Source organism: Lissotriton vulgaris, chromosome 5 (assembly GCF_964263255.1).
Source record: "Lissotriton vulgaris chromosome 5, aLisVul1.2, whole genome shotgun sequence".
Classification (NCBI taxonomy): Eukaryota; Metazoa; Chordata; class Amphibia; order Caudata; family Salamandridae; genus Lissotriton; species Lissotriton vulgaris.
In genome coordinates, this window is record NC_141693.1 from 68139602 (window position 1) to 68164839 (window position 25238).

The 25238-nt window shown below is 49.0% G+C and overlaps 1 protein-coding gene across 5 annotated transcripts in view; it reads left to right on the forward strand.

Moving 5' to 3' along the window:
• The first annotated feature begins 4185 nt into the window (after positions 1 to 4185).
• The window catches only part of LOC147710198 (E3 ubiquitin-protein ligase TRIM39-like), a 257855-nt gene continuing 236802 nt past the window's right edge, over positions 4186 to 25238 (forward strand). For all 5 annotated transcript variants that reach the window (XM_086920884.1, XM_086920880.1, XM_086920882.1 and 2 more), the window contains exon 1: positions 4186 to 4599. In XM_086920884.1, the coding sequence (XP_086777010.1) occupies positions 4186 to 4599 (414 nt within the window). The remainder of the gene's footprint in view (positions 4600 to 25238) is intronic.

Consider the following 25238-nt stretch of genomic DNA (forward strand, 5'->3'; position numbering starts at 1 on the left):
TTTGTGAGTTGAAAGTCCCTTTATTATCCATCATCACGCCTAAGTACTTTTATTGGTCAACTACTTCAATTGATGACTCTGCCATATCCCAGCGGTATGTGGAGGTTCCCTTCTTTGGCTGTAACCTCATAACTTTCGTTTTATCTTTGTTGATGGTTAACCCATTGAATGCTGAATATCGACTAGTTTTATCTAGTAAGTGTTGGAGGCCTATGGGGTCCAACTGACCAATATGAGGTTGTCTGCATACAGGAGGTTGGAAAGTGGTAACCCTCCCATCATTGGTGCATGAGAATTGCAAATGTCCAATTCTGACAAAAGGTTAGACTTAAACAGGTTAAAGGGCGTCAGCGCCAAGACACACCCCTCTTTGAGCCCTATGGTTGTTGGGATTTTCCTAGACAGGTACTTTCCATCTCCTAGCTTGACTTGGACCCATGTGTTTGTGTGTAACAGTATTAACTGTGTGGAGTGGTGTGGCTCACTGTTTAGAGGCGGAAGACCCGGAAGCAGGGAATGGCCCGGGACCAGGGTTAAATCCCTGACGCGGCAGGGTCGTGGACCAGGGTCAACGGACTTGATAATTCTCGCCTCGGTGCCTACTCTAACCAGGGATCACACTCGGCAACTCTGGGCATTAAGCTTGCTTCATCTCCACAACGGCCCCCCACATACGCCGGGGATGCCTGGCTTCACCTTGGAGATACCCAGAAGGGACCATCTCACAGGGAAAGCCAGGACGGGTTCCCCAGCGGTCTTCAGCGCCAGGACGCTCACGGGCAACAGTGCGCTTTACAAGTACCACACATTTACATTTACAACTGGTTTAGGAGAGCCAAAAGTATTTTCTTTTCCTTAAGTTTGTGTCAAATCTTGCTCCTGTCGATTTTATGAAAGGCTGACGAGTAGTCAAAAAAAGTTTGGCCCCATCTTTTAGGAGGGACAGTGCAAGTAAATTCGTAGTTGTCCCCATGCCCTCGCAGAAGCCCATTTGGTTGATCGGTATAATTGATTGTTCTTTTGCCCAGGCAGTAAGGTCTTCCAGAAGGAGGCCAGCATAACATTTCTCCTCGATGTCAATTAAGGCCACTCGCCTATAACTTTTTGCTGAGTTATTATTGCCTTTCTTATATATTGGAGATATGATTGACACCCTCCAGGAGTCTGGGATGATGACTCCTCTTGTGATTTGGCCATACAGCGGTAGTAGTACAGAAGCCTAATACTCCGGGTCCATTTTGAATAGAATTGGTGGGATACCGTTGGGGCCCGGGGAGCTTCCTTCTTGCCTTTTGCGATCCTGTTCTTAACCTGAAGTGTTAATGAGGGGGGCTGTCTCTGCCCCAGCGTCAATGATGGGGGGTGTACCTGCCCCAGTGCCGTTGATGTGGGCTGTACATGCCCCAGTGCCATTGATGAAGGCTGTATGTACCTGCCGCAGTGCATTGATGGGCACTGTACATGCCCCAGTGCCATTGATGGGGGCTGTACCTGCCCCAGTGCCATTGATGGGGGCTGTACCTGCCCCAGTGCCGTTGATGTGGGCTGTACCTGCCCCAGTGCCACTGATGAAGGGGGTACCTGCCCAAGTGCCATTGAGGAAGGCTGTACCTGCCGCAGTGCCATTGATGGGCACTGTACCTGCCCCAGTGCCATAGATGGGGATTGTACCCGCCCCAGTGACATTTATGGGCAGTGTACTGCTGGAGTGCCATTGGTGGGCAATGTACCTGCCCCAGTGCCATTGATGAGCGCTGTACCTGCCACAGTGTCATTTATGGGGGCTGTATCTGCCCCAGTGTCATTGATGGGGTCTGTACCTGCCCCAGTGCCACTGATGGGCGCTGTACCTTCTCGAGTGCCACTGATGGGTGCTGTACCTGCCACAGTGTCATTAATGGGGGCTGTATCTGCCCCAGTGTCATTGATGGGGGCTGTACCTGCCCCAGTGCCACTGATGGGCGCTGTACCTTCTCGAGTGCCACTGATGGGTGCTGTACCTGCTCGAGTGCCATTGATGGAGGCTGTACCTGCCCCAGTGTCATTGATGGGAGGTTTACCTTTCCCAGTGCCACGATGGGGGCTGTACCTGCCTGAGTGCCATTGATGGGTGCTGTACCTACCCCAGTGCCACTGATGGGGCTGTATTTTCCCAAGTGTCATTGATGGGGGTTGCACCTGCAAGGGTGACATTGGCTGACCCAGGGTTGCACCTAGCTTCGGTTTGCTTAGAACTGTCCACGGTTTGCATGACCCTTGAACTGTACCTGCTCCAGAAGAACCCCGTGACTGCGACCTCTGCAGGACAGGCCGGGAAAGCGTGCTGTAACCTCCGACCTGGTCTCATGATCATGAAGTCAGTACTCAGTGGCTCTTGTTGAGTGCATGCGAAGGCCACCATGATAGAAGGTAACCCAAAGCTCTTCCGTACCGTGGGTTTGGGCGTACACATTACCGTTAATTCCAAGGCTGATTTGACTCCAACGATTGTGGTATATCACAGCCTCATTCATACTGAAGGATGGGCGTCTTATACGGATGACTGATTCCATTCCAGCTGGATTCCACCTTCCAGTTACTATATCATCGTTGTGTATGCAGACATGTAAGAACATCTTCATGTGAGCGGATCTTTCTTCGGACTCCTTGGATACTGGATATGTCTGGTTCATATTATCAAATAGAATTGTTCCGGATAACCCAGAGTGATCAACCTCTTGAAATGGAACTCAGCTTTAACCCAGTTCCGTTCTACACATAAGCGGAACTATTTACGGACTCCTTGAATACTGGATGCAAACAGTTCGTATTATTATATAGAATTGAGCCGGATAACCCTGAGTGACCTTTCGCAGCAAACAGAATCCAGTTGCAATGCTGTGCCGACGTCTTCAAGTAACCGGATTCCACTTTGTTCGTCCAACTTGGCTTATTATTGTCCTGATTCATCAAATGGAACGTGGTCCATCCAATAAACTTTTTGCCCTGAAGAAGTTCCTATGAAGGGAACGAAACTCTTTGGCTGCTGTCCTGTGTTTTTATACAAGGAAGAATAAAGGACTTTGAAATTACCATCCAGGCTGAAGTGGGACTTCACCCCTGGTGCTGCCGCCATTTTTCTCCAAAGCACAGAGTGTGGCTCTTTGGGGACCACTGGGGGCGGGGCTAAAGTAAGTAACAAATGGAAAGCGCCCCTTACTCAACCATCAGTGTTTTTTTCTTACACAAACAAGGACATGCTCTTTCATTCTAGTGCTGGTAACATGTATTCTTTATGCAGTTATTTCACCAGATACTTCTCTGTAACACACATCACAACTCTTACAAAGTATCGGCCTTCGCTTCCAGATATCTGTGTCTTCTTTGGTCTATGTGCTCTCCGTGTCCTTTAACCATAGTAATTTGTGAAAACATTAAAACTTGTTTCATTAAAAGATTTACCAAAATCAAATATCTTGTTTGTGCAGTTGTTTGTTTTGAATATGTTAGTCCACGTGACATGCAGTCCATCTTCTCCTTCTCTTAGGCTGTCTCATTCCCAAACAGTACCAGTAGTTTTGCAATAGGACCTGTAGCTTTGTGTTAAGGCCAATAAACAAAACTGAGGGAATCAGTAAAGGCAGGGGTTTTAAGGCTTTGATTTGGAAACGTAAAACATCAGGTACAAGAAGAGATCACTGTTAAATATCAAAGGAACCATCGCTGCTTCACTTTTTCGGTTTTTAGTAGCACCACACTAAACATGCCCGTGTCAGATGAATCACTAGATTTTCCTTTATCAAGAGATTGTTCTCTTTCCGAAACTCCATAAGCTTGGTAACTAATCCGGGAATTCCTAAACGACTATTTTAACAAGAAGATGCATAATCACGACAGTAATGCAAAGGACCTTACATAAAATCGTATTAAAGTGCCAACTCATGGCATTTACAGAATCTGAAAACAAAACCAACTGACCAGAATTCTAGCTGAGAAAGTTTCAGACCTAAAGCAACAGGCAGCCGAGAAGTACGTTACCTCGGGCTCTATGACTATCAAAACCCCGGAAGTCCCAGCGCAGCCAGAGAGGGGCAGACGCGCAGACACACCCACTGCACACAGGGAGGGCGGGACAGACGTACAGACACACCCACTGCACAAAAGAGAGAAACTGAAACTGACTTTCACTTTCTGCATTTCTGCATCATGGCGGCAGCAGCTCAGCTCGGGAACCTCAAGGAAGAGGCCACGTGTTCCATCTGTTTTGAATTTTTTACTGATCCGGTGTCCATAGAGTGTGGACACAACTTCTGCCGCTCCTGCATCACCCAGAGCTGGGATGGAAGAGATGGAAACTTCCCCTGTCCACAGTGCAGGCAAATATCTCCTGGGAAAAACCTCCGACCCAGCAGGCAACTGGGGAACATGGTGGAAATGTTAAAACAGTTTCATCTGCCCCCAGTGAAGCCCCCAGAGGAGAATCTGTGTGAGAAACATGAAGAGAAACTGAGGCTGTTCTGTGCAGAGGATCAGAGGATGATATGCTGGGTCTGCCGGGAGTCCAAGGAGCATAAAACTCACTCAGCAAGTCCTATAGAGGAGGCCGCAGAGGAGCACAAGGTAGGTCTGTTGGCGTTCAGGGGCCGTAATGTCACACTGTGAGCTCCAGGCAGGCAACTGGAGCCAAATTTCGGGGGGGTGGGGGGGGTGGGGGAGGGCTAATTCTTCCAACCATAGACAGAGTGACTGTAAGAAGGGGTGACAACTCAACAAAAACCTAATTTACAAGTAAATGGTCTTTTAAAGACCTGTTAAGTACTCGGGTGCGACTGCAATTAGACGGTCGCCAGCCCGCAAAACTGTGTCAGCCCGGGCTGACACATACAAGGTGGGAGGGGGGGACTGGAGCCCTGTGAGCCCAATGGGCGTTGTACACCTGGTGAGCTCCATTGATGAACGTGTACAGGAGTACAAGGTTTGTGTGTGTTCTTAAACAACAAGAAAAAAGCACAATGCATCTCTGAAAATTCAGGGATCACTTGGTGCTCCAATACAATACAATACAATATATTTTTATTGTTGAATTAATAAAAAACCTTACAATAAGAAAGGTAAATTTAGCCTATATTCACAACGTTAAAATTCAAAAACAAGAATTAATGTAGAAGTTAAAAGGATTACAACTTAAAATTCTCGGGTCCCCCCCACTAGCATCGTAGGGATTTGTAAAGTGAACGTGGTACCACCAGCTTGGATGGATGGGCCTCAGACAGTATATTGGATGATCGTGAACAGACCTGTAGCTGCTTTCTAATCTCAATCATAAATTTAAGTCCCCGCCAAGTCAGAATTGGGGATGAACCTCCCAGCCAGGTAATAACGGCCTGCCAACATGTTCTTATGTTCAATTTGTTCAGTATGTCCCGTAAGAACTGTCTTCTAGATACCATGAGGACTGGGCACACACAAAACAAATAAATTAGAGATTCATTATGATATCCATAGAGTCTGCATTTTAGGCAATCATCTTGGGGTTTCCAGGAAGGTCTTAAATCCTTGGTTTCGTGAAGGCCCATACGGAAGTCGATGAGGGTCTTTTTAAAATATTGGCTAAAATGAGTTGCCAAGTATGCCTGGGGTTGTTGAAGTGAAGAGGAAGAAATAACTGTCCAGGCATGACGTCAATGGATCAATGTTTGTTTATCTTCCAGTAATGACTTCCTTTTGGCAATGGAATTAGCAATTTTGCAGAAACTGGCTTGGTAAATTTTTCTGTTCCATGCTTCTAGCAGTTCGAGCTCCGTAAGGCAAGTTTGCAAGTGAATGGACCAGGGCTGGGTGGATTCACAATTGATTACTTGCCAACAGAGATTATTTAAAGAGTCTAAGTCGGCAGCACGAAGTTTGTGGCGAAATTTAACGAATCTTGACTTGGACCGAAAGATTTGATTTTGGAGTCCAAATTCTAAATGCACCTGGGCTGGTGAGGAGCATTTGGGTAATTTAAATACATCTTTATAAATTTTATTTTGTAAGTTGTTTAATAAACCGGCCTCCTCTCCAAGCCATGTAACCAGACCGTACGATAAAGTAGGTAAAATCTGAGCGACCATTACTTTTAAAAGGTAGGTGTAGTTTGGGCCACCCAGTTTTTGCAAGAGTGGCCTGCATACCTAAATTAATGTCTGGGACTTAGCTTTTAGCACTGTAGAGTGTTCTTTTTTAGAGTTGTCTTTGCCGAGGGTTACCCCCAGATCCCGGTAATATGGCTGTTCCTCTATTGCAAGGTGGTTAGATGTCCAACTAAATTTAATAGGTTTACGCTCCATAAGACGTACTACTTTTGTCTTTTCTCTAGTCAGTTCCAGATGTTCTTTGTCTAGGTAGAATTGTAGAGCATTTATCAGCCTTTGCAGCCCTATTGGGGTTCGGATTAGGAGGACGATGTCATCTGCAAACTGGATGATTGGCATTGAGGTGTTACCAAGTTTGGGTGCATGGCTTACAATTTGACCGAGGTTTTTTCCTAGGTCGGCAAGGTATAAATTAAATAAGCATGCGGCCAGGACGAAGCCCTGTTTTAATCCGTCCTCAGTTGGAATTTTGGACGTGAGGCTTGAACCCTGACCTTGTTAAACCCTTGCCCAAGTGTCAGTGTAGAGGAGCATGACTGCGTTAAGAAGGTTTTTTGACAGCCCCCACTCCTTGAGTTTTTCCCAAAGTCTCCTCCTACTGACTCAATCAAAAGCAGCTCTAGGGGCTGCAGAGGAGCACACAATGTGAGTGAGTGTTCAGAAGTCACAAGTCATCCTTAGTGTCCCATAGAGGAGGTTCCAGAACAGAACAAGTCATCTTTGTCAATTTTGAGGGCCACAAGACAGCCTGTGGCTCCATAGGAGGCTGCTGAAGAGCCTTAGCTGTGTGTGGATGCTTACGGATCATAGTGCACCCTGAAGGGCCCCATTGAGCAGGCTGCACAAGGTACATGTGTTCCACAGAGAAAGAAGCTGCAGAGGAGCACAAGGTATATATGTGGGTGTTCAGGGTTCACAAGGGAAGACACCAGTTAAGTCTTTACCGAACTCATACTGTGCATCCTATTAATGTGGAACTCAAATGTCACCCTGCAGGTCTCATGGAGAAGAGTGCCCAGGGGCACACTGTATGTATGCAGATGCTCGGGGTTCACAAGTGAAGACATCCTGTAACTCCCACAGAGAAATACAAGGTATATATGTCCGCTTTCAGGGAACTCTGGTTGTACCCTATGAGTTTCATAGAAAAGGCTGCAGATGAGCACAAGGTGTGTGTTAGACCTGGCATAGCATGGCGTGATTACCCCTGACTTTTTGCCTTTGTCTCCTGTGAAGTTAGATGCTGTAGGTACTTGCCACTGCTAATCAGTGTGCAAGTACAGATGTTCCCTGTATAAATTGTAGTGGTGTTTGGTTGTCTCTGATTGGTAAGTTTGCCTTACTAGCAAAATCCCCAAGAGATGTGCACTGTGTGTGCCAGAGCTAGTACTAAAGAAATGCGCAGAGAGAGAACACAGGTCTTCAGTGTAGAGCCTGCTCGTATTATGCTTAATTAGCATGTTGCCCTGACAAGTCCTACCACTTGTCAGGCCTTACTTTCCCTTTCGCATACACATGGGCACCCCTGTAGGACGCCCTGGGTAACCCCTAGGCAGGGTGTAGTGTAGGTAAAAGGCAGGACCTGTGCCTGTGTGGGTGCTAGGCCCTGACAGTGGAAAATATTCCATTTCATTTTCACTGGTGAAAGGCCATCCTGTCCATAGGACAGAATGGGGGAGGCTGGGTGTAGTATTGTTAGCTTAGTTTCCCAAGAATTGGAAATGGAACAGTGAAGTTTGGTATGTCTGAACTCACATCGTCATAACGCATCTTTTAGGGTAGATGGTTTTGTCGCTGTGTGTCCAGAAACAGCTGTTTGAGAAAATGGATGAGTTTGTGCTTTAGACCTTTTTGTGTGTCTCAGCAGAATGTGAATTACCTGCCTGAATCTGGGAGATGTGAGAAAGACTGAGGGAGGTCGTGCCTCAGGGGATGGGTGAAGACGGCGCCAGGCTGTCCTGCACCTGGAGCGGGGAGAAGGAGAGGCTTTGCGAGGTGAAGAGGCCTGGGTCAGAGCCATAAAACAATAGACCCATCTCCCTCTGAGTGATTAAAGATCCAAGCCCCCAGTATCAAAGAGAGGACAGAGACACTGGGGGGGAGATAAGCAAGACTGATTTAGGGAGCGGTCGGGACCCCTGAGCACAAGGAAACTTCAAAGACAATGAGGGGTATAACTGGAAGAACTGTAACCCCAAGACTTGGGTTATTCTGGTGATGTCATCGAGAACGGTCTCAGTATTGTTCAGAGAAGTGCTGGGAGCGCTTTGCAGACTCCGTAGACTGGTCGAGTCTCTGGCGGCTTTGACCTGTCCACGATCGAGAAGAAAACCTCTGCCTCAGGAAGAGTTGCTGAATAGGCTGCGGGAGACACTTGACCCTTGCTATATGATCTGGGACTTGTGGGCAGTTTGTAGCTCTTGACCGAGGAGAGACGGAAGGGGCGCTGCAGTGGGTCGTGTCCCCCCTTCTTCCTGAGCAGGACTTTGCTGTGTGCTTCGTCCTGTACCCCAAGGGCCCGAGGTGAGCTGGCTATCTGTTCGGAAACCCAGGAACATAAAAGTTTCTAGGAAGTCTCAAGTGGTGCGGTGGTGGGACCGTGTCGTGGCAACCTGAGACCTCGGAAGGGGTGGCTAAGGTGATTGTGGGCAACTTGAGTGAATCAAGTCTCTGACACGCAGGGTATGTGTCTTGGTGTGGCTACAGGTGTTGGAGCGCCTGTGGATTGTGGGCATTGTGGACGAGTGACGAGATTCGGTATGCGCATGGGGTGCGTGTCGCAGTGCAGTCCAGGCACTATTTTTTTTTTTTTTTAATTTTTGAAAACCTTTATTTAGACCAGGACACACAGCTAATCAGCCTGACATCCCGGAGGCGAGGCAGCAGGAATAAAGGAGACAAATAGTGTCAAACAGTTGAGACATAATCATCAAAGGTTACATTTTATGATAGAAAGACAACAACAGGCGCCCGCGGGCGCGAAAGTGGCAGTGTATAAAGTGTGACGCTGGGTGTCGGGGATGGGTAGGGAATAAGGCAGGAAAACACTCAAGAAAGGCAGATTGCAGAGTGGGAAGGAGGAGGGCGGGGGAAGGTATCAGGAGAATGAATTACATTAAAGCTCAGTTGGCGTCACAGGTTAGGGAGAAACGGTACCATGTTGGTCAATTGGTTCGGGCGGTAGACACACATCCCCCCTATATTCGTTCCATGCTCCCCAGACTTTCGTCCAAGTCCGAGGTCTCCCTCTGGCCACATAGACTGTCTTTTCCCTAAACATACACCAGTCCATGTTGGCCTTCCACTGCACCAATAGGGGGGCCTCAGCCGCACCCCATCTCTGGGCTATGTCCCTCTTCGCCACCATGTTCCCAAGGGTGACCCACCTAGTCTGTGCAACGTTGTGGTCGGACGGCTCCCACACATTCAAGAGGCATCGGCGGGCCTCCGCCTGGGAAGCCACGCCAGTAACCTCCTCCATCACTCGGTGGACCCTCCTCCAGTAGGAGGCGATCACCGGGCAGTGCCAGAGGATATGTAGGAAAGTGGCAGGAGCTCCACAGCCCCTGCGGCAGAGGCCGTCAGGTGAGAAACCCATACGCATCAATCGGGGCCCTGTCACGTACACCCGGTGCAAGACCTTAAACTGTACGAGGCGAAGACGGGAAGAAATGGCAACCTCCTTGGGAGAGGAAACCGCACTCTGCCAATCCTCGTCGTCCAATTCAAGGCCATCCGCCACCCACTGGTCTCTCAGGCCAAGGAGGAGGTCCGTGCGTGCATTGATCAACTTCTTGTACGAGAGGGAAATTACACTGTCCGGCATATGCCCATCCAGGATCCTATCTTCCAGAGGGGAACTTTCGGGAATGACGCCGTCCGGCGGAGTGGCCGAAAGCAGCGCATGTCGCAGCTGCGCATAACGGAAGAACTCCGTCCCGCCCAGCTGGTACTCAGCTTGTAACTGGGGGAAGGTCTTAATCAAACCCCTGGAGAGCATGTCCTCAACCCTGCCGATGCCGATGAGGTCCCACCTATCAAAACCCTTGGTGTGCCATAGTCTACCCAGGATGTCGGATTCAAAGAGGGGAGTGAACCTCGTGAGTCTGCCCTGCCATCCTTGTGCCTTGGTAACCGCTTTCCAGGTGCGGACTGCCGTTCGGGAGGGGCCCGTTAACTTGCGGTCAAAGGATTTGGAGTATAGGGCACGGTAGTAATTACCGCCGCCCGTCAGCCACCTATCCATGGCGTATCCGGGGCTCACCACTGGGCCGTAGAACCCATGGTTTAGGGCAGCCAACTGCGACGACCAATAATAACGGCGCACGTTGGGGAAGGCAATGCCCCCATCGTACCATGGGAGCGTGAGTTTGTGGAGGGCAACGCGGGGGCGACCCTCCCAGAGGAGGTTACGGAGAAGGCCTTCGAGCTCACGGAAGTAGCGGGCTGGGACAGGGTCTTGTGTGTTTTGTAGTGCGTACAGGAATCTGGGTAGGGCCATCATCTTGAAAAGGGCGGCACGGCCGAGGAGGGAGAGTGGCAAGTGGCGCCAGCCGTCGACATCGCGTCGCAGCCTCTGAAGAGGAGGGAGCAGGTTGTTATCATACCGGAGCTTGGCATTACCGGAGATGTAGATGCCCAGGTATTTGAAACCGCGCGAAGCAATCTGAATACCGCAGCCACTAGGGAGGCGCGGGGTATCCCCCTTGAGGACATATAGAGAGGACTTGGCCCAGTTAATAACCAGGCCAGAGTACCGCCCAAAGAGTCTGACGTCACAGGCCACAACAAGGGATCTGCCCGGTGAAGACAGGTACAGCAGTATGTCATCAGCGTACAAGGAGACCCTGTCCTCAAAGTCAGGGGCCCATTTGATACCTCTCAAGTCGGGATGTGAACGCAACAACGCTGCAAGGGGTTCGAGGGCCAAGGCAAACAATAGGGGGGACAGGGGGCAGCCCTGTCTGGTACCGCGACGTAGGGGAAATGGCGCCGATAAGCGGCCATTGACTGTAACATTGGCCATCGGGTCCGCATACAGGAGCTTCACCCAGCTCACGAAGACAGGCCCAAACCCGAGTTTGGCCAGAACCGCCCACAAGTAAGGCCATTCGAGCGAGTCAAAGGCCATAGTGGCATCCAGAGACGCCAACACAGCCGGTTCTTCAAGAGTGTGGGCCCGGGCCATGACCCCATGGAGGCGGCGCAAGTTAAGGGCAGTGTTGCGGTGGGGAATGAATCCAGATTGATCGGGGTGCACGAGATCGCCAATGACTCCAATCAAACGATTAGCCAAGAGTTTGGCAAGGATCTTGGGCTCCGCGTTAAGGAGGGAAATAGGACGGTAAGAACGACAGACGTCTCGCGGTTTGCCCTCCTTGTGGATGACCACGATGGTGGCCAATCGTTGGTCTAGAGGGAGAGAGCCTCTCTCAAAGGATTCCAGGAACATCTTACGGAGATGCGGGGAGACTGCGTCCGAACGGATTTTATATAGTTCCACCGGTATACCGTTAGGCCCGGAGGCCTTTCCGGTATTAAGTGAACGGATCGCAAGATCGACCTCGTCCGCGGTGATGTCCCTATCCAGGTCCTCTCTTTCTTCCTCGGAAAGGCTAGGCAGGTCGATATCAGAGAGGAAGGCCGTCGAGTCCGCCTCCGAGAAGTCCGAGGCAGACTCATAGACCCCCCGAAAGTAATCTGCGAAAGAATCCACAATGGCGCTAGGATCCGTAAGGATCGCACCATCGTCACCCCTAAGCTCTGGCACCACCCGGCTGGCCATCTCCCTTCTGTCGAGCCAAGCCAACAGCTTCCCGGCCTTATCGCCCACATCGTAGATGCGACCTTGCTGTTCCTTGGCCAGAACAAGAGCGGCATTAGTGGCCAGGGCGCGGTACTCCGCTTGTTTCAGCGATAGATTGTGAAGGACCAAGGGGTCAGGATCGGATCCCAATTGAGCCTCGAGGCGTAACACTTCCTGCTCAATAGTTAGCATATCTGCGTCTCTGGTACGACGGGTAGCAGCGATAATTGCCTGGGCCTCGCCCCGGAGCACCGTCTTAAAAGCTTCCCACAGTGTAACGGCCGACTCCACCGAGCCAACATTCTCGGAGAAGTAAAGATCAATGGATTTGGCCAGGAGGGAGCGGGACTTGAAATCACGGAAATACCATGGATTGACTGCTGCCGGGCGCTCCGACAGAGTCACTCCAAAGTCAAAGGAGACCCATAGCGGGGAGTGGTCGGAAACGCCCCGTGCAAGAAAGCGGGCCTCGGAAACGGCGAGTGCGTCCGAAGCCAGCGTAAGGACATAGTCGATACGCGAGAGACTCCCATGTGCGCCCGACAGGAAAGAAAATTGACGGAGCGTGGGGTGCAAGAGCCGCCACCCGTCCACCAGCCCAGTAGACTCAAGGAAGGACGGCAGCCACATCTGTGGCCCACGTAGGTCGCGGGGCGGTTGACGATCAAGGAGACCAGAGCAAACAGAGTTAAAATCACCCCCCACAATCAAACGAACAGCCGGCATAGACAAGATGGCACCACCCAGGTCCTGAAAAGTACTAGACTGGAGCCCTGGGGGGACGTACACAGACAACAGCGTAAGGGAACGCCCTTCCCATCTCCCAGCCACGGCGGCGTACCTCCCCCTATCGTCAATCAAGGTGGTTTCTATCTCTAAGGGAAGGGATGCGCGCACAAGAATTCCCGCCCCCCTGGAGCCGGAAGAGAACCCCGAATGCACCACCATTTTATATCCCTTGCGATTCAGAGCTTTACAGGCGTTGCCCACCAAATGCGTCTCCTGAAGAAGTACAATATCTGGCATGTGCCGTTTAATCAGTTGTATAACCACCCCTCTCTTTATGCGATCACCCAACCCGTTAACATTCCAACTAAGAATTTTCAACACCCTACCCCTCATCCCTCCACTGCCCGCCCCACCCATCACCCAAAGACACTTGCATCAAAAAAAGTCCAGAATCGCCATTGTCCATTTGCCACAAAAGAGAAAAGAAAAGAAACACAAAACAAAACAAAACTGTAAGCAACAACCCCCCCACCCTGCACCCCTGCATTAGACTAAAAAGCCCCCCCAACCAGCAGTGTGCCTGTCGCCCCATTAACTACTCTACAGAAGACCCAGAGGAGTGAGGAATCCCCGTGAAATCGTCCCGCCATCCACCATGAAAATAAAGGAGAGAGTAATCGCACCAAAAACACCAGTCCGGCGGTCATTCGAGGCAGGGGTAGCCCCGGCTCCCAGTTCAGTCTTGCCGCTCCGCTCCGCCCGAGGCGCCTCCAACATCTTCCTCATGCTCATCACGCTCTGGTGTCAGTGTCCAGCCACTCGCTAACATTCTCAGGATAGTCAAAAAAGTAGGCACGTCCCTTGAATTCCACACGGAGCTTCGCTGGGAACTGCATAGAGTACTTGAGACCCATGTCTCTGAGGCGTCTCTTTACTCCCGCGTAGCTCAACCGTTGGCGTTGTACCAGCCTGGTAAAATCCGGGTAGAAATGCACCTCCGCATTCTGGTATTGTAGTGGCCCGTGCGATCTGGATGCCTGGAGGATCGCATCTCGGTCTCTGAAATTGAGAAGGCGCGCCACAATCGGTCGCGGCGTCGCCCCCGTTTTAGGTGGTCCCCCTGGCACACGATGGGCACGTTCCACTGAGAAGAAATTACTCAGTCCAGAGGGCGCCAGATGTGTCTTGACCAATTCCTCCACAAACAGGTCCGCTGCGCCATTCTCGGACCCTTCCGGAACCCCTACTATACGGACGTTCTGCCGTCTGGCTCGCCCTTCAAAGTCCTCCAGCCTCTTTGAGAAAAGATCGGCAGTCGATCGCAGGTTACGGACCTCAGTTTGCAATTCAGAGACATCCGAGGTCAGACTGGTGGTCTTGATGTCAAGCGCTCTCACACGATCGTTTGTCTTGCCCAAGTCGGTCCTGATGAGGGAAATATCAATTGCCATGGAGTCCACTTTATGGGACAGAGTCTCGTGCTGCTGCTGTACATCGGCACGGAGGCTAGTAATGGCACCCATGATGTCCATGAGGGTAGGGTCCGAGCCGTCCGGCGGGCCAGTCACTGGGGCCCCTTTGGAGATGGCCCCCGATGTAGGTGGCGACTTGAGATTCACATACCGCTCCATGCGGTTGTTCTGTGTCTGCGGTTTACCCCGACCACCTTTATTCGATGCCCTTTCAGGATCACCTCTGCCCGCCATGATGGGTTCTCGAGAACAAAGGATAGGCGGCAGCAGGTCAGGGTCCACAGCCGAAAGGCAGTCGGATCAAAAAAATCACAGTCAGGTCGACGAGGGCAAGGCAAGTTCGCAGTGTCGACACCAAGGAGATGGCAGGCAGGGCCCGTGTAGTCCGACCAGGCGAAGTGACGAAGTGGCGAAGTCCGGATGGACAATGGCACCGTCACGGAGCGGAGTTCAGCTCGACGTAACTTTGCTCAGGAGTCACCGATTTGGAAGCCGATTGCAGTCCCCGCCTCAGTAGACCGTCAGCATTACAGTGCCACCAACGTGGGACAGGATTTCAGTCAGGATAGTTGCGGTGGATCGGACGGTCCACGGAGCTCCGAGCTTACGCGCCATCTTGGTCGCCCGCGAAGCTCCTCCCCCAGTCCAGGCACTATTGAAGAGTACAGGGACATCGTGGGCACTAAGAAGGAGTGAGTCTCCGACATGCAGGTAGGCATGTGGTGGTGCAGCCAGGGTGTTAGTGGAGAGCGCCTGGTACCTTGTGTGCACCAGGAGGAAAGGTTAGACTCGGATGCGCAGTGTGCGTGCCATGGTGTGACCCAGGCATTAGTGGAGAGCACCTGAAGACAGTGTGCACCAGGAGACGGAGTGAGTTTCGGACGCGCCGGGGGTGCATGTCGAAGGTGCCACCGGAGGTGCTGGTGAAGAGTACCAGGGAGCGGTGAGCACCAGGGAGCGAAGAAGTCCTAACAGCTCTGGAGAGGAGGGCCAAATGATAGGGCCCTCGAAGGCAACGCGAGGTAGCACCAGCGTCGTGTGGAAGGCTTCGTGAAAGGAGTTTGTGCTGAACGTTGGCAGCCCGGACCGGCAGCCCCGCAGGAGCTGATCTACCGGCCCAAGCGCGCCTTGCCTGTGGTGACAAGTTTCTGGAGTGAGGCTAAGCCGCTGCGGCAGAAGAGCAGAGTGGGATTGGCCTTCCCCACAGGTAAAGTGGATCATCGCCTGGGGTGGGGTGCGGGCCCGGAAGGACACTCTTTCGGCCTCTCGCTGCTGTTGCTTTGGCCCAGATCTCAGTCCGTGCTGGTCCCGGATGGGGCATTACAGGGGCTAGGGCACGGACTTGAATTTGGGTGTCATCGTTGATCCGTGTGTGGGGCAACCGGTGGCACAACTTCTAAAAACAGTTGTATAACACTTTGCCTATTTGCTGCTAACTAACTATCGAACTATTGGATAACGTCTGACACTAGAGGTGCTTAAGGAACTCAAGGGTTAGCGCACTACGTTATGTTTCTCTTGCAGGATACAGGATCATAGCGTAGCGCACTGCATTGGTTGTTTACTGCACTGTACTGAATTGCACAGTGACGCATTACCTTATTCCTTCCTTATTTTTTTTAAAAGTTTTATATAGCGCGAACCAGACCCTTGTGGGTATCAGAGTGCTTTACAGGGTAGGTGTCATAGGGCCAGATGTAGGTAGGCATTTACCGGTCGGTACCGGCCGAATTCGGCCGTTACCGACCGGTAAATGCAATTTGAGATGTAGGGCCCTGTATTTTACAGAATCAGTAAATTTACCGATCAGTAAATTTACCGATTCTGTAAAATACCGAATCGGTTTTTTGTCCGATTCGGTAAAATTGATATGTAGGTGGGACTCTTCTGAGTCCCACAAGCATTACAGAATCGGTATTTTACCATCAAATACTATTTGATGGTAAAATACCGATTCTGGTGTGCATGCACACCTGTGCCATATGACAGGCAGACCTGCCCTTAGGGCAGGTATGCCTGCCACATGGCCCCCAAACCTTTTTTGGGGGTGCTAGAGGGTGTCAAAGTGACACCCCCTGCACCCTTGTCAGAATCGGTATTTACCGATTCGGTAAATACCGACCGGTAATGCCCCATTCATTCCTATGGGCTTCAAAGCCCATAGGAATGAATGGGGCATTACCGGTCGGTATTTACCGAATCGGTAAATACAGATATTTACCGATTCGGTAAAAGGAACATCTGGATGTTCCTACATATCCACCCCTCAGATTTACCGATTTTTAATTACCGAATCGGTAAAATTCGGTAATTAAAAATCGGTAAATCTCATTTACCTACATCTGGCCCATAGTTACATAAGTACAAAGTAGATAACAAAAGGTTCAATGATGGTCAATGATAGTATAAACTTCCTAACATAGATAAATAGGTATAAGGTACATAACACAAAAAAACAAGCAAAATATAGATACATTATCCAGGAAACCTGGCTGCACAGGGCATGCTGGTGGTGATACCCATTGCATTGTCTTCCTATCGCACTGTACGTATCTGCAGCGTGATGCATTGCTGTATTTCTTCCTTGAACAGGGCATGCTGGTAGCGAACTGAGTTGCATTATCTTGTGTTGACTCAGTACATGATCTTGATGCTATGCATTGCAATGTTTCACTGTGGCACTGTACAGGAACCCACCGTTTAGTAGTGCAATATTCCTTGTATTTTGCAACGTGTGTGAATCTAGTCGTACGACGTACCTAACCTGTTGTGAACGGTTACAAGTCAGCGTAACTGTTGGTTAGAAGCGGTGTTTGGGGATTAGGACCTCCTAACCCACGGGAAACATTATTACTCAGTGTATATGTGTGGGAGTTGTATTGTGTGGTCATTTTGTATATCTTTTTATATAAAGTATTCTCGTTTTATACAAACTTGTGTGGAGTCCATTTGTGGTGATGTCACTGGATTGCTGTGGGCGTGGTTGCACATACTGGACACTCGTGCCTTGGAGATAAGCCTGTCTGTTTGTGTCAAGCTACTAAGGGGGTGAGCTGGGCTGTCTCGGACAGTGGTACAAAAGGGGGTGGTGATGGACGGAGCATCTGAATCAATTAAGCACTCACACCCAGTCAAAAAATCTGGGTTTAATCCATCACCGTTCTTTAGCCCACTCTGCCACCCCAGTTCAGACATGGCTATATGCAAATCAGTCTGACCCTGTGCCTCATGGGAACCATCCAGCCCGAACTGCCAAGCCATGTCTTCCCTGGACCGGAAACAAGCTTCCGAGGACCGGTTTCTGGCATTCCAGCCGTCTTCAGCCCGGCTTGCTTGAATCCAGTGACAGTGTCCTTTCTTGGCCTAACGTGGGAGCGGGGGGTCCGGGTCGCGCACTTGACAACAACGATGCGCGCGGGAACGGCAGCTTCCTACAGTATGTATTTGGATATTCAGGCATTACAATTATTCTGAGAGTCCCCATGGGAAGGTTGCTCAAAAATGTAAGGTATGTGGGAGGGTATTTTGGGAATTGGCAGTAAATACACACTGTGAGACCTTTATAAGAAGCTGCAAAAGAGCACAAACTGTGTCTGTCAGAGACCTGAGATCTCAGGCCTTATACATTGAGCCATAGGCACGGCTGTAGAAGATCATAATGGTAGGTGTGCGGTGTTTTGGGATCTCAAGCTATACTCAAAGGATTTAGTGTGGCAGTGCAGTGTGTTGTGCATGGGCTCACACGATCGCCGGTGTTAGAAAATGATGGAACAATGCAGGGTGCAATACACCAGTTCACATTGCCATCGAACGTAGCAGAAGTGGTGCAGCCGTACAGAGTGTAGCACACAGGCTCACATGGACACAGACACAGCAGACGAAGTAAAGACGAAGAGGTGCAGCATAGCAATAAAGGGTGTAGCACACAGGCTCACAAGGTACTCAGACATAGCAGAAGACATGTAGCAGTGAAGGAGGTTTTACACACAGTCACATGTTATGTTATGCTATGTTATATTATGTTATATTCATTTGCATAGTGCCCTAATCACCTGAGAAGGTATCCAGGCACTTGGGCAGGTATGTAGGTTTGTGGTCCCCACATTACTTATATGGAGATCCAGGTCTCCAGCTTCTTACGGAACTCGAGAAGTGAGGAGGTGGCTCTGATGTAGTTAGGTTTTTTTCCAGGAAAGTTGGTGTGTTGTTGTTGAGCTCTTTATAACTGATGCAGTTGGTCTTAAAGATGATTTGGGCTGGAAGGGGAGCCAGTTTAGGTCTTTTACTGTGGAGGTGATATGAGTGAATTTAGTGTAGGTCTTTTAATATGGCAAATGTATTCAAGAGCTTGATGGGCCGTGCTGCTATTTGTATGCTACCTTTAATGGGTGGTGAGTGGTGGGGGAGACCGTTAAGCGGGGCATTACCTCTGCCCCATTGGATAGACTTGTATGGTTGCTCTGAAGTCATCTTCAAAGAGAAATAACTTTACTTTCTTCAAGAGAGAGTTGAAACCCAGCTGTCGTGGTCTTTGCAATGTGTTTCTCGGATAAGATGTCTGTGTCAAGGGTGGGGATAAAGTCTAGTAGGTTTAAATAACCGCGCCAATCTCGCAAATGGGATTGTTTTGCGCTATTGGCAGACAGGAAGAGTCCAGTCCTTATGGGGGTTAACTTTAGTGTATTAGTTGACTTGCAAGACTGTATACGTTCAGGGCAGGGTTTGATTATCTGACTGTGGGTGAGGATATTTTTAGGTAAAGTGGAGTATAACTTGCATATTGATGGAGGTTGATGCTGCTGTCTCTAGATCTGTGGGATCCAGTGTAGAGGTTAAAGATAATGGGAGAAATAATGGAGCCCTGAGGTACTACACAGGAGACAGGATATTTCTGTGATCTTGTAGAACATATTTGTAGGAACTTACACCAGGTAGTGCAGTAAGATGTGATCGATTTCATGATAGTGCCTAAATATCCCATGTGACTTTTTCAGGATGTTGATAAGAGCTGAATGTTCATCTGTGTCGAAGGCTGCAGAGAAGTCCAGGACTAGGAGGTCAGGGGTTGTCCTTCTCATTGAGGAGGACAGTGTTGACGACTAGAGTGTTGCTGTCTCAGTGATGCAGTCTGGCCTGAAGACATATTGGTCGTCCTGTAGAACATTATTCTTGCTTATATGCTTCTGTGACTCTTTTCTTCATCATTTTCCCTACAAGTGGAAGGTAGATTATAGGGCATAAGCTGGTGAGGTCGGCTGGGTCCAGGGATGGTTTCTTTAGGAGGTGAAAGATCTGACTTTTCCTAAGAGAGTATGAGAGTTTCCTTGACTGTGGGAGAGTGGGGGGCAGGGTGGATGACCTCTCCTTTGATTTTTGTGTAACAGTTTGATGGTGGAAGAAGGAAGGGAAGTTGCCTAGTGAGAGTTCTGGATATTGGAGAGATCCATATGCGTGAATTGATTGAACCAGTTCAATTTGGTGGTGAGGAAATAGGGGGATGGTTGGAAATGATGAGGTGTGGAAGTGATAACAATGTTGGATCCTAATTTGTCAGTCTTGGTAAAGAAGAGTTTGTTAGCATTGCATTTGTCGACTGATGCAGGGACTGTGGGAGAGGATTAGTTCAATGTCTGACAGCCTTGAAGAGGGCTTTACTTTTGTTGGTTGCTTCACTGATGGTGGTCTTGTAGTAAAATTATCTGCCGTTAAACTTTGTGTTTTTAGTCCGGTGAGGTCAGCTGGAAGTTTGAACTTCTGCTGTTTTTGTAAGATGCGCTTGTTTTTATGAAGCTGTGACATCTGTGTTGGCCTGAAGTGTTCTGGAAAGATCTTGAATTTTTTTCCAGATATATGTTGTTGATGGAATGCAAAGTTATTTTTCCTCTTTCCAGTTGTGCTTGATGCTGAGGTGTAGAATATTCTATACGGCAAGGGGGTCTGTTCAGTCGAGGACTATTGGAGTCTGGCAGCAGATATGATCTTTGGCAATGCCCAGAGGGCATCTTTGTCTCCTCTGTAAAGGGGATCAAAGAGGCCATCTGAAAAAACAAATGAGAGGAAGGTATTGGAAACCACAGACAGTGGCTGCCGTGCTGATTTTTTACTGTACCAAAAAACTGAGCCACAGTTTGAAACTTTCTTCAATGAAATTGACATTTTACTAGATCTCTGTGTAGTAAATTCAGGTTGGGTCCATTTACACTTGCACCCTTCACCAGCAAATGAGAGTATTGCAACCTGCTCGGTATGTGGAGCAGTACAGGAGACAGATGCTTATTTATTTATTTATTCATGCATTTTATAAAGCGCACAAATACCTGTAGGTGTCTCGGCGCTTAGGACTGACGGCAATCAGGTATATAGGTGAGTTATTGATTAAAAAGCCATGTCTTTATCTGCTTCCTAAAGGTAAGCAGGGTAGGACTGGCTTTGATATGGGGGGGAGGGGGGGGGGGGGATTCCAAAGTTTGGTAGTGGCGCAAACAAAAGATCTGTCACCCCAAGATACTTTTTTTGTACGGGAACAATAAGAAGATTAGCAGAGGAGGAACGTAGTTGTCTGGGCGGATTGTAGGGGCGAAGGGATTGCCTAAGAAAGTCAGGACCGATGGAATGAATGGCTTTATAAGCAATGCAAAGCGCCTTAAACTTGGATCTGCTTCTGATAGGTAGCCAGTGGAGTTGGCAAACTACTTTGGAGATGGGCTTGAATTTGGGAGTGCCTGTCAGCAACCTGGCTGCAGCATTTTGTATTAGTTGTAGTTTGTTGAGAACTCTTTCTTGCGCGGTGATGATGAGACTGTTGCAATAATCTACTTTGGAAATGACCAGAGTACTGATCAATGTTTTAGCAGCTACAGAAGGGAGGTATGGGAGAAGATTTGTTTATGATCTTGATGATATAGAAAGCTGATAAGACTATTGAGTTGGCGTGGTGCATGAATGATAACTTAGTGGCAAAGAACTCCAAGGTTTCTGACCTTTTTGACTGGTGATGGGGGTGGTTCTAATTCTGCTGGCCACCAGAGGGAGCACCAAGAAGGGGTAAGATTACCAAAGATCATTACTTCCGTCTTGCTAGAGTTCAGTCTGAGCGAGTCGTTTGCCATCCAGGCACTTATGGCCAACATTCCTTTCTGAAAGTAGGCTGCAACCCTTGTCCCGTCATTGGGTATCGTCAGCATAGGAAGTTAGGCCCAGATTGTAACATTTGATGACACTCGCCAAGTCCGACACGTAGATATTAAACAGTGTTGGGCTTAGCGAGGATCCCTGAGGAACACCGCATGGGAAGGAAAAAGGAGGGGAGGTGAAGTTACCCAGTTTGACAGTTTGTGAGCGGTTAGACAGGAACGATGCAAGAAGGGCTCTGGCCATGTGACTGACACCCAAAGCAGTGACACGGTTCATCAAGATGGCGTGATCGACCGTGTCAAATGCTGCCGAGAGGTCCAGCAAGATGAGAACCGCTGCTCCTCCTGCATCCAGGATTTTAAAAATTTCATCAGAAGCTTTAATGATGGCGGTTTCCGTACCGTGTTCCTTTCTGAACCCAAATTGGGTGTCGTCCAATAAATGGTGTTGCGCTATGAAATATGCCAATTGGGTGTTCATGGCTTTCTCTGCAATTTTTGCTGGTAATGGCAGAGATGCAATAGGTCTGTAACTAGCGGTGTCTGTTGGGTCAAGATTTTTCTTTTTGATGAGGGGCTTAATGACCGTCTTTTTCCTGATGGAAGGGTATATACCAGTTTTAAACATCGAGTTAATTATATTGGCCAGGTTGGATCCTATGATAGCAGGGTTAACTTTAAGAGTACCCGGAGGGCATGGGTCTTCTGGGGATCCTGATTTTATAGCGGAAAATAAAAGAATAATTAAATCTGGGGAAACTTCATTGAATTTATCGAAAATTGGTGAGTGAACTGTGTTAGTGAGAGTAGAATCTAAAGGGAAAAGGGAGCCTGTGGGGATAATAGCTTCACTGGTGTCGGTTGGGGAGGTGGTAGGCGATTTATTTAATGAAAAATTATTGCATATGGTGCAGACGTTCTCTTGGAAATGTGTGGCTAGTGAGTTACAGAGTGTCTGGGTAGTGGTGATGGGGAGGGTTTATCCTTGACCCGAGAGCTTAGATACCACTTGGAAGAGTTGTTTGGCAGAGTTTTTTGCAGATTCAATTTGATTGCAGTAAAAATTGCTTTTGGCTGCAATCAGAAGGCGTTTGTAATTACCAATAGATCGTTTATAAAGATCTTTTTGTGTGGGATCATAGTTTAGACGCCAGCGACGTTCTTGGTGTCGGAATTTTTGCTTTCCACACCTAAGGGTTTCAGGGAACCAAGGGGCAAAGACCGTGAGCCGATTCATGGACCTATGTTTGGTAGGTACCGCCTTATTAACTGTATTGCTAATCCAGCCTGTATAGAGATTAGCCGCCAGCTCAGTATCATCTGGGGGGAAATCAGGCTGAAGTGTGAGTAAGGAAGATTGAAATTCCAGGTGGCCGATCTTGCTCCAGGCTTTAAACTTTCTAGGGAGCAAGGGATTTGTGTGGGGGAGGGTATTAGTGTTGGGTTGAATATGAAAAAGGACTGCATGATGGTCAGTCCAAGGTAGTGCTAGAACATCTCCTAGGACCATGCGCTGGTCATTGGAGAAAAGTCTGTCTAGTGTGTGTCCGGCTGAATGAGGGGGAGAGGTGACCATTTGTGTAAGACCTACAGCATCTAGATCGGCTAATAAGGCTGAAGTGTCTTGGTCTTCCTTCAATTCCAAATGGAAATTAAGGTCTCCTAAAATGGAGAAGTTATTTTCACCTGCCACCAATTCTAGTGGACAACCTAGAGAGGAAAGGAATTCTGTACGAGATCCTGAGGGACGGTATAGAAGAATCCGTTTAAAAGGTGAAAGGTGAGGGATTGTTATCCGAGAAGCAACATGCTTCAGAGATCTTGGTGGGAACAAGTTCTGATTTAATAGAATAGTTATCCCGGTAAAAGATAGCAAGGCCGCCACCTTTTTTTTTTTTTGTCTATCGAATCTACAGACGGAGAAACCTTCTGGTGTGGCTGTACAGAAGTCGGGCCCTGAGGCCTGGTCACCCCAAGTTTCAGTCATGAACAGGAGGTCCAAATTATGATTTTCAATGAAATTCTGAATTTCATATTTATGCTTTGGTAGGGAGTGTGCGTTTACCAATGCCGCGTGGATGTTTGCATGAGGGGAGATAGTGTTAGAAGGTGGGTAGTGTGAATGAGGAGAGTCTAAGGAGTAACAGCCGTTAGGGCAGCATGAAATGGGATAGTGGACAGTTTTTTCAAGGTTAAAAATAGGGCAGTTTGTGGGGTAGGTTTCTTTGTCTCAGCACCCACTACAAAACTCCAGAAGCCACACTTTTGCTCCTTCACTTATAAACAATACACCACTCTATTGTACATCACTAACAAATTCACTCATCACCAACACAACTCAAATCCACACCATATTTAATTATATCCTATCCAGAAACACACTCCCTTCTCTAATCTCTCCAAACAGACCCCTATTTGTCACCAACAAACTATACTGACACTTCCATCTTTTTATCCACCAACACCCTCCTCTTCTTTCTACCACAATAGCACAAACACACAACATGTACACTCCACTGCTCAATTCATATTACCTCTTTCAGCAATCAGATCTAACACAAACACTCTTAACTCTAGTTCATACCTTCTCACACACTCTATTCAAAAGCACATAACCACCCTGTGACGGGGTGCTGGGTGAACCCCGTAATGTCCCGGAGTGGTGGTCCACTGCTCCCCTCTCACCTTGCACCTTGTCCCCACAGCTGCCCGAGAACGAGTGGAGAGAGAAACAGGACGATTGCTGGGTGCCACCTGAAACGGGACCTGGCGCCTTTAACTGGAACGATCCGATTGATTCAGCCCCGCCCCTTCTCTACGGAACGACGTCAAAAGGCGGAAGCACTTCACCATCGGCGGACGGCGTTTCCCAGGAGGAAGACGGTGTGGAGAGTAGGAGGAACCACGCGAGTGAGAACCCGAAGGAGGACGGAGTGCGGACGAGCCCAGCTGATAACAACAAGCCTGGAGGCCAACGTTTCGGTGCTTCGCCCTGCCACGGTCCCGAGGGAGGAACGTGGCTTAACAAGGTATGGGGCCGGTTAGCGGGGTGGGTCGGACGAAGTATCGTCCCTACCGAGCAATAATCCGCTGCCGAGTGTACATAGCGTCCCCTGTGACCCTTCCTTCACGAGCACTGAGAGCACTTTGTGACGTTAGCAAAACTTCACTCTCACTTGGTTTCCTTCACTTCCCCTTCCTTGTATTTTTCATTGTGAACGTCCCAGTAACCGTTAGTTTCTCCCTCTTTGCTTTCTGGGTACCTGTGGTCCGGACGAGCGACTCCCCGGAGCTAAAGGCGGAAGAGCCCCCGACCGGAAGCCTTCCTCGGATTCGGATGGGACCCCTTTTTGTCATCAACGGAATACCCAGCCCGCCTTGTTGTTGAACTTTACTTTCAACCCCCTTTCAAGAGACTGAAGTACATTTCTATCAGAACTCGTTACTTTGTTATGCAGAAGAAGACTTATATCCCAATAAAACCCTCGTTAAAAGCCTTACTTAAAGAACCGACCTTTGTGTTTATTCCTAGTTCAGACAGAACGGAAGGGCAGGTTCAAGTTGAGGAACCCCCCCTGGGACAACTGGTGTCAAAAGTGGGATATCTCCCCAGGACCGTGATGTATTCGGCGGAGCTCGGTAGTACCTTTTATGTGAGTATGAAGCTTAATGGACTGTTAGTAAAAGCTCTACTAGATTCCGGGTGCCGACAGTCGGTGGTCCAGGAACGCTTTGTTAAGCCTGAACAATTCTCTACCCCGGCCACGGTATACATCCGCTGTGTACATGGCGATGTAAAACCATACCCGGTAGCTGAGTTAACCCTATACATACCACAAAGAGATCCTTGTAAAGTCAGGGTGGGGGTGGTGGAATCTCTACCAGAAGACATGATATTGGGGACAGATAATCCTGAATTCCTATCCCTTTTCCGGGAAACATTGGCCCCGACTCCCTCTCACAAGGCCACCTACCTCTCTTCCGA